This window comes from Bubalus bubalis, chromosome 13, assembly GCF_019923935.1.
Source record: "Bubalus bubalis isolate 160015118507 breed Murrah chromosome 13, NDDB_SH_1, whole genome shotgun sequence".
NCBI classification, from domain to species: Eukaryota; Metazoa; Chordata; class Mammalia; order Artiodactyla; family Bovidae; genus Bubalus; species Bubalus bubalis.
This window is the reverse complement of record NC_059169.1, coordinates 56,454,791-56,468,297: the sequence shown is the minus strand read 5'-3', so window position 1 is coordinate 56,468,297 and position 13,507 is coordinate 56,454,791. Positions and strand designations below refer to the sequence as shown.

The following is a 13,507-nucleotide window of genomic DNA, read 5'->3' as shown; positions in this document are numbered from 1 at the left end:
GCCACCAGGGAAGTCAGTGGTAACAGGACGGGCTGTTAAATAATAATGTTTTGGAACTGGTTACCCACATAGCAAAAAGTGAAATTCCTTTCTACACAGAAACCAACTGTAGGGAATTCCCTGATGGCCCAGTGATTAGGACTCTTGGGCTTGTAGGATCAGACTGCTGAAATCCACTGGCAAGGTGGTAGTTGTGGTCCTTTCTGTTCTGAAGAATCCTTACTGATGTAGACCATATTTCATGGTTACAGTTATTGGGAAATTAATTTGTTTGAGAGATGTTGATTCAATATCATTCGTTTTATTTTTTTTTAGTGAACCTCAGGCAACATGTTTTGTTGCAACATCTAATCTGGATGGAGAGACGAATCTAAAAATACGGCAGGTAAAGACACCTTTATTTACCTATTTGGCTGCACCTGGTCCAAGTTGCAGCACCTGAACTCTTAGTTGCGGCACATGGAATAGTTCTCTGACCAGGGATGGAACCTGTGCCCCCTGCATTGGGAGCCCAGAGTCTCAGACACTGGACCACCAGGGAAGTCCTGAGATGTCTTTCTAATTCCTAACTTTATACTTGAGTCCACAGTGTCAAGTTTTGCGATGTACAAAACTTACTTTTTTTTCATGATGAAAATGGTCTCACCGCTAATAAATGGATGTAATTTATCCTCATGAGATATTTAGAAGGTACTTTCAAAAGAATAAGCAAGAACTACATGAATGTGTCACTCACTACTGCAAGAAAAATCATAGTGTATAAAATTCAGGTCATAAAGGATGACACACCTTTATGCATTTTGTTTTGAGTTTGATATTTCTGCTGGTGATTTGATGATAAAAGTGTCCTGACTAAATATAACTAGATCAAAGTGTGTTACTCGCTCAGTCATGTCCAACTGTTTGGCACCCTGTGGACTGTAGCCCACCAGGGTCCTCTGTCCATGGAATTCTCCAGGCAAGAATACTGGAGTGGGTAAGCAATTCCCTTCTCCAGGGGATCTTCCCAACCCAGGGACTGAACCCAGGTCTCCTGCATTGCAGGCAGATTCTTTACTGGCTAAGCCACCAGGGAAGTTGTCCATAACCAGATTAAAAGGGAATATAAATGAACACTGGGTGATCTTATATACCATTGCTTTTAAAACTACTATTTGAACTTTAGATTAGCATGTGATTATGAGTGGGCAGGAGAAGGCAATGGCACCCCACTCCAGTACTCTTGCCTGGAAAACCCCATGGATGGAGGAGCCTGGTGGGCTGCAGTCCATGGGGTCGCAAAGAGTCGGACACGACTGAGTGACTTCCCTTTCACTTTTCACTTTCATACATTGGAGAAGGAAATGGCAACCCACTCCAGTGTTCTTGCCTGGAGAATCCCAGGGATGGGGGAATCTGGTGGGCCTCTGTCTATGGGGTCGCACAGAGTCGGACACGACTGAAGAGACTTAGCAGCAGCAGCAGTAGCATGAGTGGGCAGAAGCAGTGTTCAATTATCTTTTCAGTAATGGAAAAAAGGGCATTGATCTTTGCTCTGTTAGTTTGCTTAAGTAAGGAAGTCCCTGGTTTTATATTTGATTATTTGCATGTCTGTTGCTATTTTTACTGCAAACTTTAATTTGATTTGAAAATAGAAAATGGGTTTAGAATTTGTTAAATCTATCATCTTTGTAAAAGTAATTGAGAAAATGAGTTTATTTTGCCTCCATCACTTTCCAAATCTCACCTTTGTCTTCAGTGCTAATCATAGTAATAGTTTGGTACCTACCTGATTTTTTAAAAATTCAATTACAGACTTCTGTTTCTGGGAAGATGGAGTAGACATTGTTTTACCTAGTTTTTCCTGCCAAGTACAACTAAAGACTTTGGCTTTTATATAAAAAACAAACATAAGACTCTGAGAAACTGAGAGAAGAAGCCAGATAGCAGGACCTTGCGACTCTGGGAACAATGTGATGGCGAATTCCCTGTTCTTTCTTTGGCCTCATTTATCTCAGGGTCCACATAGTCAAAGCTGTGGTTTTCCCAGTAGTCACACACGGATGTGACGGTTGGATAATAATGAAAGTTGAGCACTGAAGAATTGATGCTTTTGAACTATGGTGTTAGAGAAGAATGTTGAGAGTCCCTTGGACAGCAAGGAGATCAAACCAGTCAATCTTAAAGGAAATGAACCCTGAATATTCATTGGAAGGACAGATGCTGAAGCTTCAATACTTTGGCCACCTGATGCAAAGAGCTGACTCATTGGAAAAGACGCTGATGCTGGGAAAGATTGAAGGCAAAAGGAGAAGAGGGTGGCATAGGATGAGGTGGTTAGATAGCACCACCAACTCAATAGACATGAATTTGAGCAAACTCCAGGAGATAGGAAAGATATTCCTTCCAATGAATATTCAGGGTTCATTTCCTTTAGGATTAGGAGACCATGTGGACAGTAGTAACAAGGCATTGCAACCCATTTAAGCCAGGAAGGTGTTGTTGAAGGTCTACAGGGTGATCAGGGCTCTCACCCTTGCCCAGCTATAACTGACCACCACCCTACCCCAACTTGGACATCAAAAGAGGAAAGTTTGCAACTTGTATGCTTATCCCCCATCATATAGTAAGGAGACAGCACTTTCATCCCCTGTCAGAGAGGTGCCAGAGGAAGTCAGCTAAGGTTTAAATGATGTCTAGTATCTCGGAGAGGGCAATGGCACCCCACTCCAGTACTCCTGCCTGGAAAATCCCATGGACAGAGGAGCCTGGTAGGCTGCAGTCCATGGGGTTGCTACGAGTCGGATACGACTGAGTGACTTCACTTTCACTTTTCACTTTCCTGCATTGGAGAAGGAAATGGCAACCCACTCCAGTGTTCTTGCCTGGAGAATCCCAGGGACAGGGGAGCCTGGTGGGCTGCCATCTATGGGATCACACAGAGTCGGACACGACTGCAGTGACTTAGCAGCAGCAGCAGTATCTCGTAACATAATACATGTAACAGGCAAGCTGTCTGGTTTCAGTCAAAATTTATTCACCATACCCCAAACCAGAAGGATCTCAAACTCAATGAAAAATGATAACCCATGATGCTAACACCAAAATAACAAAAAATGTAAGCATTATCTGACAGAGACACTACAGGGGACATTAGAAAAAAGGCTTTCATGAGCAATGACAAAAATACTTGAAACAAAAGTCTCAGCAAAGAAACAGTCTCAGCAAGGAAATTTGGAAATTTTTAAAAACTTAAAAATACAATAACTAACCCCCCTTCCCCCACAAACACACACAAAGCAACCCCCAAAGCAACCCACCAACCAAATGAAAAAAGCTCAGGGGTTGGGCTCAACAGCAGAATATAAGGGCTGGAGAAAAGAATCTGTGAATTGAAAGATGGCACAATAGAAACTACCCAATTTAAACAACAAAGAAAGTAGATGGAAAAAAAAAAAAGAACAGAGATGTATTTGTTCTTGTTGGGGGCTTTCCTAGTGGCTCATACAGTGAAGAATCTGCTGCAATGCAGGAGACCTGACTCAGTCCCTGGTTGGGAAAGATCCCCTCGAGAAGGGATGGCTACCCACTCCAGTATTCTTGCCTGGAGAATTCCAAAGACAGAGGAACCTGGTGGGCTACAGTCCATGGGGTCACAAAGAGTTGAACACAACTGAGTGACTAACACTTTTATTACACTTTTCATTCTGTTGTCTTTCTGATTTAAAGAATTTCTTCATGCACTTTCAGTACATAAGAATAGGTATTTCAGTTGTATGTGTTGCAAATGTCTTCTTCAAGTTGGTAACTTGCTTTCAGACTTTATTTACGGTACCTTTTGTTGAACGGAAGTTCATCCCAAACTGTTTCAATGTAGGTCCCTGAGTGTCAAAACGTTTAAGACTTTGTATGCATGCCTGAGAATATTTGTACTAAACTTTCACATTTATTTGAAATTAGAAAGTTGTAACATTCTAGATTCAAAGGTTTCTTAATTAAGTACTTAAAAATAAAATCCTCTGTCTTTAAGTATTTCCTATTGTTAGACTAATGACAATTTGATTCCAAATTCTTTTGGAGGTGATCTGCCTTTTCTCTCTGGAAGGCTGAGATCATCTCATTGGAATGAGGCATTTTCTCGATGAGTGATTCTCAAAGTGTGATCCTTGGACCAGCAGCGTCACCATCCTGTTAGAGTTGTTAGAAATGCAAGTTTTGGTGCCTTAGCCTAGACCCACTGAATAAAAACTCTGGGGGCACAGCCCTGCAGTCTGTACTTTAACATGACTCCAGGTGAGTCTGATGCACACGGAAGTTGGCATCATTGTTCTAGATCCTTGCTAGTCAGAGTGTGAGCCACAGTTGAGCATCACCAGTTGTAGCATAAATCTATCAAATACTATATGGTGTTTGATTGTGACAATTATAATTTCACTTCAAGGCGATGGAAACTAAACTTTCATACTTCTTTTGATCTCATTAAAATTATTTGCAAAATGTTGGTATGGCAAAGCCTTCTAGCAAAGTTTATGTTAGTGTTTGATATAAATTTTTTTTGTTTGGTAAGTGCAATACATTTTCAGACACTGACTTTCATAATATTCTTTTATTCGCCATTATGGCAACCCTCTCCAGTATTCTTGCCTGGGAAATCCTATGGACAGAGGAGCCTGGTGGGGTACCGTCCATAGCATCGCAAAGAGTTGGACATGACTGAGCGACAGAACAACAACGAGACATTGAACTTTGCCATGAAAATTCTGTTTTCATTTTTTCCTGTGATTTTATTTTGTAGGCTTTATCAGAAACAGCTACCATGAAAACAGAAAAGCAATTGTCAAACCTATCTGGAAAAATAAAATGTGAAGAGCCTAATTTTCATTTCAACAGTTTTGTAGGAACTTTATACCTAAATGAGAAAAGGTATCATTTTTTTTTCCTTCTCAAACATTTTTTTGTCCACTTAATCTTCCCTGACAATTAGTTTTATAGTCACTCTAAGTATAAAGAATGTTTTACTCTCTAAAATTTTTAACCTACATATCTTTGGAATGATGAGAAATGGATAACAAAGCAATTTTTTCCTGTGCTGTTTTAGAAATAGATACTTTCTTTGAAGACACATTTGTTTTTATTGCTATTTGTCCAGAAAGTTGAACTTGACAAAAGAAATTTATATATATGGTGAAAGTCTAGGTTTGTTTTACCTTGTGAAAAGAAAAAGTTCTGTGGTGATTTACTAATACTCTTTTTATTTTTTTTAGCCCTATTTCAATTGGGCCTGACCAGGTCTTGCTGAGAGGCACACAGCTTAAAAATACTGAGTGGATCCTGGGCATAGTCGTTTACACTGGATTTGAAACGAAATTCATGCAGGTAAATAATCTATGGTGACAAATAGCATTGCCCCAAGTCACAACATTTTGTGTTTTTAGGAACCCTAGGACTTTGGATTTTGAGATGATAGATCTGCTATGTGGATATGTTTCCTGTGATCTAGAGGCTGATGCTCCAAGAAGCGAGGTGGAAAACCATGGGCACACTTTCAGTCCATCCGTGATGTGGCAAAAGATGTTGTACTTTTTAACCATTGCAGTTTTTGACGTCCTTCACCATCAAACTGTAATTCACCTGTCTTGCTTATTTTTGGTCCTTTTTGGTGTGTGGTTGCCTGCTATCATGCAGAATGCAGTCAAGTCACCCCTCAAGAGATCCAAGGTGGAGAAGGTGACCAACATGCAGATCCTGGTGTTGTTCCTGCTGCTCTTGGTCATGTCCTTGGTGAGCTGTGTGGGAGCCATATACTGGAAAGACAGATACAGAGCAGAGCCCTGGTACATCGGGAAGAGCGGTAAGTGTCAGAGCATGGGAGGAAAACGCCACTTTTGTAAGTTACTTCTCACGTTTTCATTTAAAAGGGACAGCTCTCGTTCTAACTGGAGGTTGGTCCTTTTGCTTTATTTGTTTGTTTTCAGAAACTGAAGGTTAATGAGTTTTAGAGATAGGACATTTCCTTCTTACGATTTTTCGGGAAAGATTGTGCTGCCAGTGTCATGTAATCCTGGTATTCCGGAATGAAGCAGAGAGAGGGGGCAGACAGAGGCATGAGACGGAGTCAGATGGAGGAGGCCCACACCCTTGCACCTGTCGTGCATCACCAGAAGGGCTCGGACAAGGTGTTCACTTCCCTGAGCATTGCTTTCCTCGTTTGAAAGGGGACAGTAGCTGCCTCCTTCGGTCACTGCAGGGCTCCGTGTACAGTGAGTGGTGACAAGGAGCTCCGAGGGGACTCAGCGGCCAGAGTGGCCTTCTGTCAGTAAGAGGTTTAAAGGTGAACTTAAAGGGATTTGGCATGAAAAGTTCAGCAGTTTTGGTTCTGTCTTTCTGTATTTTTCAGGGTAAACTATCTTACAGCTTTCCACCTTTTCTAATCTGTCACCTGAGGATTCTGTGTTGCTCTAACTTCCCCTGAGAGGACCTGTTTGCGAGCATTTTACAACTTCCTTTGTGTTTAGTTAGAACTCCTTCCTCCCATAATTCAACTATGTAAATTTAATGTGTAAGTCTGAGATGCAAGTTGTCAGGAAGACATATATAAGGCAGTGCATATAGATCCTCTGAACAATTTCTAGATATTTTTAAGTAAAATATCTTTTACCTCTTTCCCTGGGTTTTAAAAAATCATTACAATAATTATCTCTTTAGCTTCAAATCTACAGTTGTTGTTGTTACTTTAGTCCCTAAGGCATGTCCGACTCTTTTGCAACTCCATGGACTATATAGCCCACCAGGCTCCTCTGTCCATGGGATTTCCCAGGCAAGAATACTGGAAAGGGTTGTCATTTACTTCTCCAGGGGAATCTTCCTGCCCCAGGGATCAAACCTGGGTCTCTTGTATTGGCAGGCAGGTCCTTTACCACTAAGCCACCAGGGAAGCCCTCAAACCTACTGTTACATTAGATTAAAAAGTCCTCCTCATCAGCCCCTCTGTATCTCCTGTGTTTAGCAACGTCCTCTCTTCAATGCTTTGCTTAGCACCTTTTCTAAGACCCATTTCTGTGCCTCCAACTTTGTGTTTTTGCTGCTACACACCTCACAGAGCTCGTCCCACTGTAGTTCCTGACTCCTCCCACTTTCTCAAGCTACATCTGAAGTTCTCTGAGGGCAGGATCTAAGTCTTGTTAGAACTTGTATCCCCATGCTTCTATGCACCCTGTTACATGGTTGATTGGTACTTAGCTAATATTTTTAAAACTATTTTATATCTGTGTCCACTTAATTATACTCTTAATAATAATTTCAATGGAGAAAATTTCCACAATTTTAAAAAGTAATAATGAGAACACAGATGAATAAAGATATCACCTGAAGCTGCAACGTGGTTCCTCTGATTTTTCTTCCGCAGATTATCACTATCACAGCTTTGGGTTTGACCTTTTGGTGTTCATCATCTTGTACCACAATCTCATCCCTATTAGTCTGCTGGTCACTCTGGAAATTGTGAAGTACATTCAGGCCCTGTTTATAAACTGGGTGAGTAGTAAATTCAGGAAATTAAGACAGTTCTGTCTTGGGTTATGGCTTTGGTTTCAAGAATCAGTGTGACTGAGTCCTTGTGGTGGGGCCAGGGCAGCTGACAGGCCAAGAGCCAAGGCTGACTCAGCAGTGCCTGGATGCCTTTGACTCGCTCTTGAGGACACATTTTCCCTATATGTATATATTTCCAGACAATCAGAAATATTTAAGAGATAGAGGCTTTGTAGCAAGTGTAGAGAAACAGTCCACCGTTAAAACTTAAGATACTCACAAAGGAGAGTCCAATAGACTTACAATAGATTTACAGAGCTTGGCAAGCATGACAGAAACAATGGCATTTTAGCATTCCTTCAAATTAAGAAAAATATTTCTTAGGTGACAACCATGTATTGATTGAAGTTGATACTTTGTCAGCTGTGACTGAACAGATTTTCAAATCTGTGTGTAGGGTTGTCACTTTTAGGTTTTTTTTTTTTGTCTTCATATTGTTCTTTTTTTATTGGAGTATAGTTGATTTATAATATTGTGTTAGTTTCAGGCATATGGCACACAGTAATTCATAGTAGTTTGCATTTGCTGATCTTTATTATTATTATTTTTTTAACTGGAGGACAATTGCTTTACAATGTTGTGTTGGTTTCTTCTTTGAAATAAAATTGTTTCTGGATGTCACCTCAACAGGATCCTCCCAATATGTTGATGAACTACCATCATTTCAACAGGAGTATTATTTTAGCAACCACAAAATTAGACAAAGTGCCCTCACATATGTTCTCATCTGATCTTTGCAGTAGCTCTGAGTAGTGCCGGGAGGGAGGTCCCTGTTACTACCCTTATCTGATAGACGTAGTAACTGAGACACACTTAAGGCCACACAGCGTGCCTAAGGCACAGCCAGGATTGAAAGCCGCATCTATGGCTTTGTTTCTCCTGAATCGACTCTGCCAACCCGTGTGTAAAACTAGCATATATGTGTCCCAAACCAAGTATTCTGGACTCTCCACTGTGAATTCTTTATAAATGTCAAGCACATGAGAAGATCAGTGGCAGTATGGGCTTCCTGAAGAAGTTTTGAGCCTAGTTCTGTCTGTGTGGCTTGGCTATTTTGTTTGTTTCCTGCAGGATGAAGATATGCATTTTAAGGGAAGTAATGTCTATGCCATGGCCAGAACATCCAATCTTAATGAAGAGCTTGGGCAGGTGAGGGCCCCTCCAGGGCTGGGCAGTGTGACAGGAGCGCCGCAGGAGGTGGGTCTAGGGAGAGCATGTGCAAAGCTGAAAGGCCAGATTTAGCCATGGGCTAGAGGTAATACGGGGCTTCCCCAGTGTCTTAGTGGTAAAGAATATGCCTGCAATGTAAGAGACCCAGGTTCAATATCTGGGTCGGGAAGACCCCCTGCAGGAGGGCATGGCAACCCACTCCAGTATTCTTGCCTGGGAAATCCCATGGTTAGAGGAGCCTGGCGGGTTATAGTCCATGGGGTCGCAAAGAGTCGGACATGACTGAAGTGACTGAGCATGCACATAGATAATGTGACACCCTTGTGAAGTTTTAGAAATATAATTTGTTCCAATTATTCATAATATTGCCTAATGGGTTACAAGTAGAACACACCTGATACAGGTTATTATGTGCTTATAATAAAGAAAGAGCTGGGGGGCAGGTAGGAAAAGCTGCTGGGAACTCCCAGGGCTTCAGGCAGCTTCCAGGGAGCCACAGGGACCCTGGAATCTGGGGGATGGCCGGGTTTCTGCTTCTTTAAGGCAGGTGACTCATAGGGGAGCATCCACAGGCTGCTGTGAAATTTCACATGGGCCAAATCCATGCATCTGCCCACAGCTCCCAGAAGGGAAGCAGTAGAGCTTCTGGATCTTCACTGAAAATGTCTTTCAATGGTGGAATCTAATCTTCAGGCCAGAGAAATGTAGCCTAGGGCCTCTAGACCCTGCCTTAGAATAGACAGGCGGGAATGATGCCCAGTTACCAACAGACAGTTGTTGGTTGCCTTTTAGATGACAATGGCATCTTTACAAGTTTAAATGCAGTTTTAAAAACTCCCAAGATTATTTGTCAATTATACTATTAATATAATGAAGCTGAAAAGAAAGCAACAACTCTCACAGTTGTATAGAACTTGAAGGAAGAAAGACTTGTAATTGTCACTTTTTTCTATCTACTTTTGTTCTGTCTCTATATATGTATTTACTAGATTATGATTTTCTACCTTTCAATTAAGTAAAGGCCACATATAAACCATGGTAAAAGGCAGAATTTTGAAGTTAAACATCCTGAATGTGAATCCTGGTTTCATCATTTACCAGCATAGACAAAGATACCTCTGGAGAGGGAAATAGCAAGCTACTCCAGTATTCTTGCCTGGGAAATCCCATGGACAGAAGAGCCTGTGGGCTACAAAAATCCATGGGGTCGTGAAGAGTCGGACATGACTGAGCATGCATGGATGCACAGGCACTACAAGAAAAGAAAATTACAGGTCAATATCCCTTATAAACTCAGATGCAAAAATCATCAACAAAATATTAGCAGATCAAATTCAACATTAATAAAGGACCATACATCATGATTATTTATTCTAGGAATGCAAGACTGGTTCAGTATGCACAAATCAACCAATGTGATACACCCTTTTAACAAAATGAAAGATAAGAAATGTATGCAATAGATGCAGAAAAAGCATTTGACAGAATTCAACATCCATGTATCATAAACGTCTCAATAAAGGGACTACCGAGGGAACATATTTCAACAGAATAAAGGGTGTGTACAACAAGCTCACAGTTAAAAGTATACTCAGTGAAAAATGAAAAGGTTTTCCTCTAAGATCAAAAATAAAACAAGGATGCCTCCGCTTATTAGGGTAGCATTAAAAAAATGCTGCTTTTATTCAACTTAGTATTGTAAATCCTAGCCATGGCAGTTAGGCAAGAAAAATAAATAAAAGGCATCCAAATCAGAAAGGAAGAATTAAAGCTGTCTCTTTTGACATATGACATGTTATGTATGAATGAAGTCACTCAGTCGTGCCCGACTCTTTGCAACCCCATGGACAGTAGCCTGCACCAAGCTCCTCCGTCCATGGGATTTTCAAGGCAAGAGTACTGGAGTGGGTTGCCATTTCCTTCTCCAGGGAATCTTCCCAACTCAGGGATCGAACCCAGGTCTCTTGCATTGTAGACAGATGCTTTACCTTCTGAGCCACCAGGGAAGTCCACTGTTATGTATAGAAAACCCTAAAGACTGCACCAAAAACCTGTAAGCAATAATAAAAAAAGAACCCAGGAAAGTTGCATGATACAAAACCAATATACAGAAATAAGTTGTTTCTAAAAATAAAAACAAATGTTTCTGAAAGCAAAAGTGAATATTTCTGCCTTTTATTATCATTTCTGGTGACTTTACTTACAAATAGCTGGCATCCATCTTGTCTATCCAAATAATGCAAAGATCTTAAAACTTTAAATCCACATTGCTTTGCAGTATTCATTGGACAGAAATGATCACCTACAAAATTTCCATTTGTCTTTAAAATGAGCATTATATTCATGATCATGATTAAAATGGTTTTGAGTCTGGTTTTCTTTTTCATCTGAGGTATACATATATTGGTATATCAATACCAATCTACCTACTTAATGTTTTCTAGGTACTTTTAATGAGATTTCTTATGTCAGGAAAATGAACTTGGACTTCTGAATTTCTTAGGTTTGACGACTTGAAGTTTACTTTGCATATTGCTGTAGAATTTCATCTCCAGTGTAAAACAAAGAGAAGAGTATGGCTTCTGAAAGAAGTAAATATTAAAGATAAAATTCTTATAGATTGAAATCCTTGTTTTCTAAAAATTCATATAATTTGAGGATTTAAAGAGAAAGAATGCCATCTTTGCTCTCTAAATACATTTTAGGTTATGTCATTTATTATGCTAAGTTTTTCTTCATTTGAAGTGAAGTGAAGTGAAGTCACTCAGTCGTGTCTGACTCTTTGCAACCCCATGGACAGTAGCCTACCAGGCTCCGCCATCCATGGGACTTTCCAGGCAAGAATACTGGAGTGGGATGCCATTTATTATGTTAAGTTTTTCTTCATTTAGTTCAATTTAAAATGTATTTCTTCTTTGTGTAGGTGGAATACTTATTCTCTGATAAGACAGGAACTCTCACTTGCAATGTTATGACATTTAAGAAGTGCAGCATTGCGGGTATAACGTATGGGTAAGTGTTTTATTGCCATACTCTGTTGAAAGTTCCCATTCTTTTTTCTTAACAAAATTAAGTAGCCTTCATTTGCTCTAACACTTATCTGAACTTCTAGTTCTATAGCTATATCTGAATGAGGTTGCAACTTAACATACCTTAAATGAAAACATGGAGTGTTTTTATTTTCTAAAATATGGTTTACATCTACTTTTAAACATGATTAGAATTCCTAAAGAGTTTGATATTTATACCCTGTTCATCATATCTCCTCCCTCACTTTCTCTTAGAGATCTGTCGAGCAAAAGTGATGATGGTGCGAAAGGCTTAAGGTGACTAGACAACGTTCTCTCCTCCTTTGCCAGTGTTCCTTTTCCCCGGACGTTTTATCATGCTGGAACACTGACATGCAATCACACAGCCCCCATTGTTCAGACCCCCGGTGGCGGTTCTCAGGAAGCCCCGTTGTATGGATCTTTCCCATGTTTCAGAGAACCCAGGTCTATTCTTCACTTTACTGTGTTGGTGGCAAATTCCTCTGCCTCAAAATCTATATACCTATACCATTTTCAACACAAGTTTAAGTGTTTTCTAACGCAGCGTGAGGTCTGGGAAGTTGTATAATTTGATGGGGCCCTGTGTGTTCAGTCATGTCTGACTCTGTGTGACTCCTGGACTGTAGCCCCACCAGGTTCCTCTGTCCATGGCAGTTTTCCAGGCAAGAATTACTGGAGTGGGTTGCCATTCCCTTCTCCAGGGGATCTTCCCAACCCAAGGATCTACCCATGTCTCCTGAATCTCCTGCATTAGCAGGCTGTTTCTTTTACCATTGAGCCACCGGGGAATTATAATTTGACAGAACACTGAATATTTACTAGTTGTAAGTGTGATTTAGGGAAAACAGAAGATGGGGCTATATTTCATTGGGTCAGTGTGATTGCTGACTGGTACTACCAGGAACTTATAGTTAAAATGAATCTTCTCTGTTCTTCTTCAGTCAGTCTCCTTGCTTCATCTCAGACACCTACGAATTCAATGACCCAGCATTATTGCAGAACTTTGAGAATGATCATGTGAGTCTGCTATTTTCCCTCTATGTTGACAGGGTACTACGATATAACTTTCAAACATACATATATTTTCCTAAAAGGAAAAGAGAGAGAGTCTTGAAAAGTTCTTGGTATTAAAATAGTAAGCAAGGAATTTAACATAAGTATGAGCTATGCCTTGACTTTGGAGAAGGCGATGGCACCCCACTCCAGTACTCTTGCCTGGAAAATCCCAGGGACAGAGGAGCCCGGTAGGCTACAGTCCATGGGGTTGCTCAGAGCCGGACAGGATTGAGTGACTTCACTTTCACTTTTCACCTTCATGCATTGGAGAAGGAAATGGCAACCCACTCCAGTATTCTTGCCTGGAGAATCCCAGGGATGGCGGAGCTGGTGGGCTGCTGTCTATGGGGTAGCACAGAGTCAGACATGACTGGAGCAACTTAGCAGCAGCAGCATGCCTTGACTTGAGTGTGAATGAATTCAGACATTATATAGGAATATTATACTATGTAGCAATCTGTAAAATCCTATCTCTATCTGCTTTTAAACTCTTTTGGTTCTATAGCATGCAATCAATATCTTCACTTATCTATTTTAAGATATTGATCTAGCTGATGGGAAATCTTGATCTTTTTTTTTTTTTCTATTTTATTTTATTTTTTTAAATTTTATTTTATTTTTAAACTTTACAAAATTGTATTAGTTTTGCCAAATATCGAAATGAA

At 40.4% G+C, this 13,507-nt stretch overlaps 1 protein-coding gene across 1 annotated transcript in view; it reads left to right on the top strand.

Moving 5' to 3' along the window:
• Window positions 1-13,507, top strand: part of LOC102412116 (phospholipid-transporting ATPase IB) — a 90,767-nt gene that overhangs the window by 19,141 nt on the left and 58,119 nt on the right. The window contains exons 8-16 of the mRNA XM_025262848.3: window positions 316-385; window positions 4,775-4,902; window positions 5,244-5,355; window positions 5,665-5,830; window positions 7,385-7,512; window positions 8,638-8,715; window positions 11,660-11,748; window positions 12,021-12,062; window positions 12,728-12,803. Of these exons, the coding sequence (XP_025118633.3) occupies window positions 316-385; window positions 4,775-4,902; window positions 5,244-5,355; window positions 5,665-5,830; window positions 7,385-7,512; window positions 8,638-8,715; window positions 11,660-11,748; window positions 12,021-12,062; window positions 12,728-12,803 (889 nt within the window). The remainder of the gene's footprint in view (window positions 1-315; window positions 386-4,774; window positions 4,903-5,243; window positions 5,356-5,664; window positions 5,831-7,384; window positions 7,513-8,637; window positions 8,716-11,659; window positions 11,749-12,020; window positions 12,063-12,727; window positions 12,804-13,507) is intronic.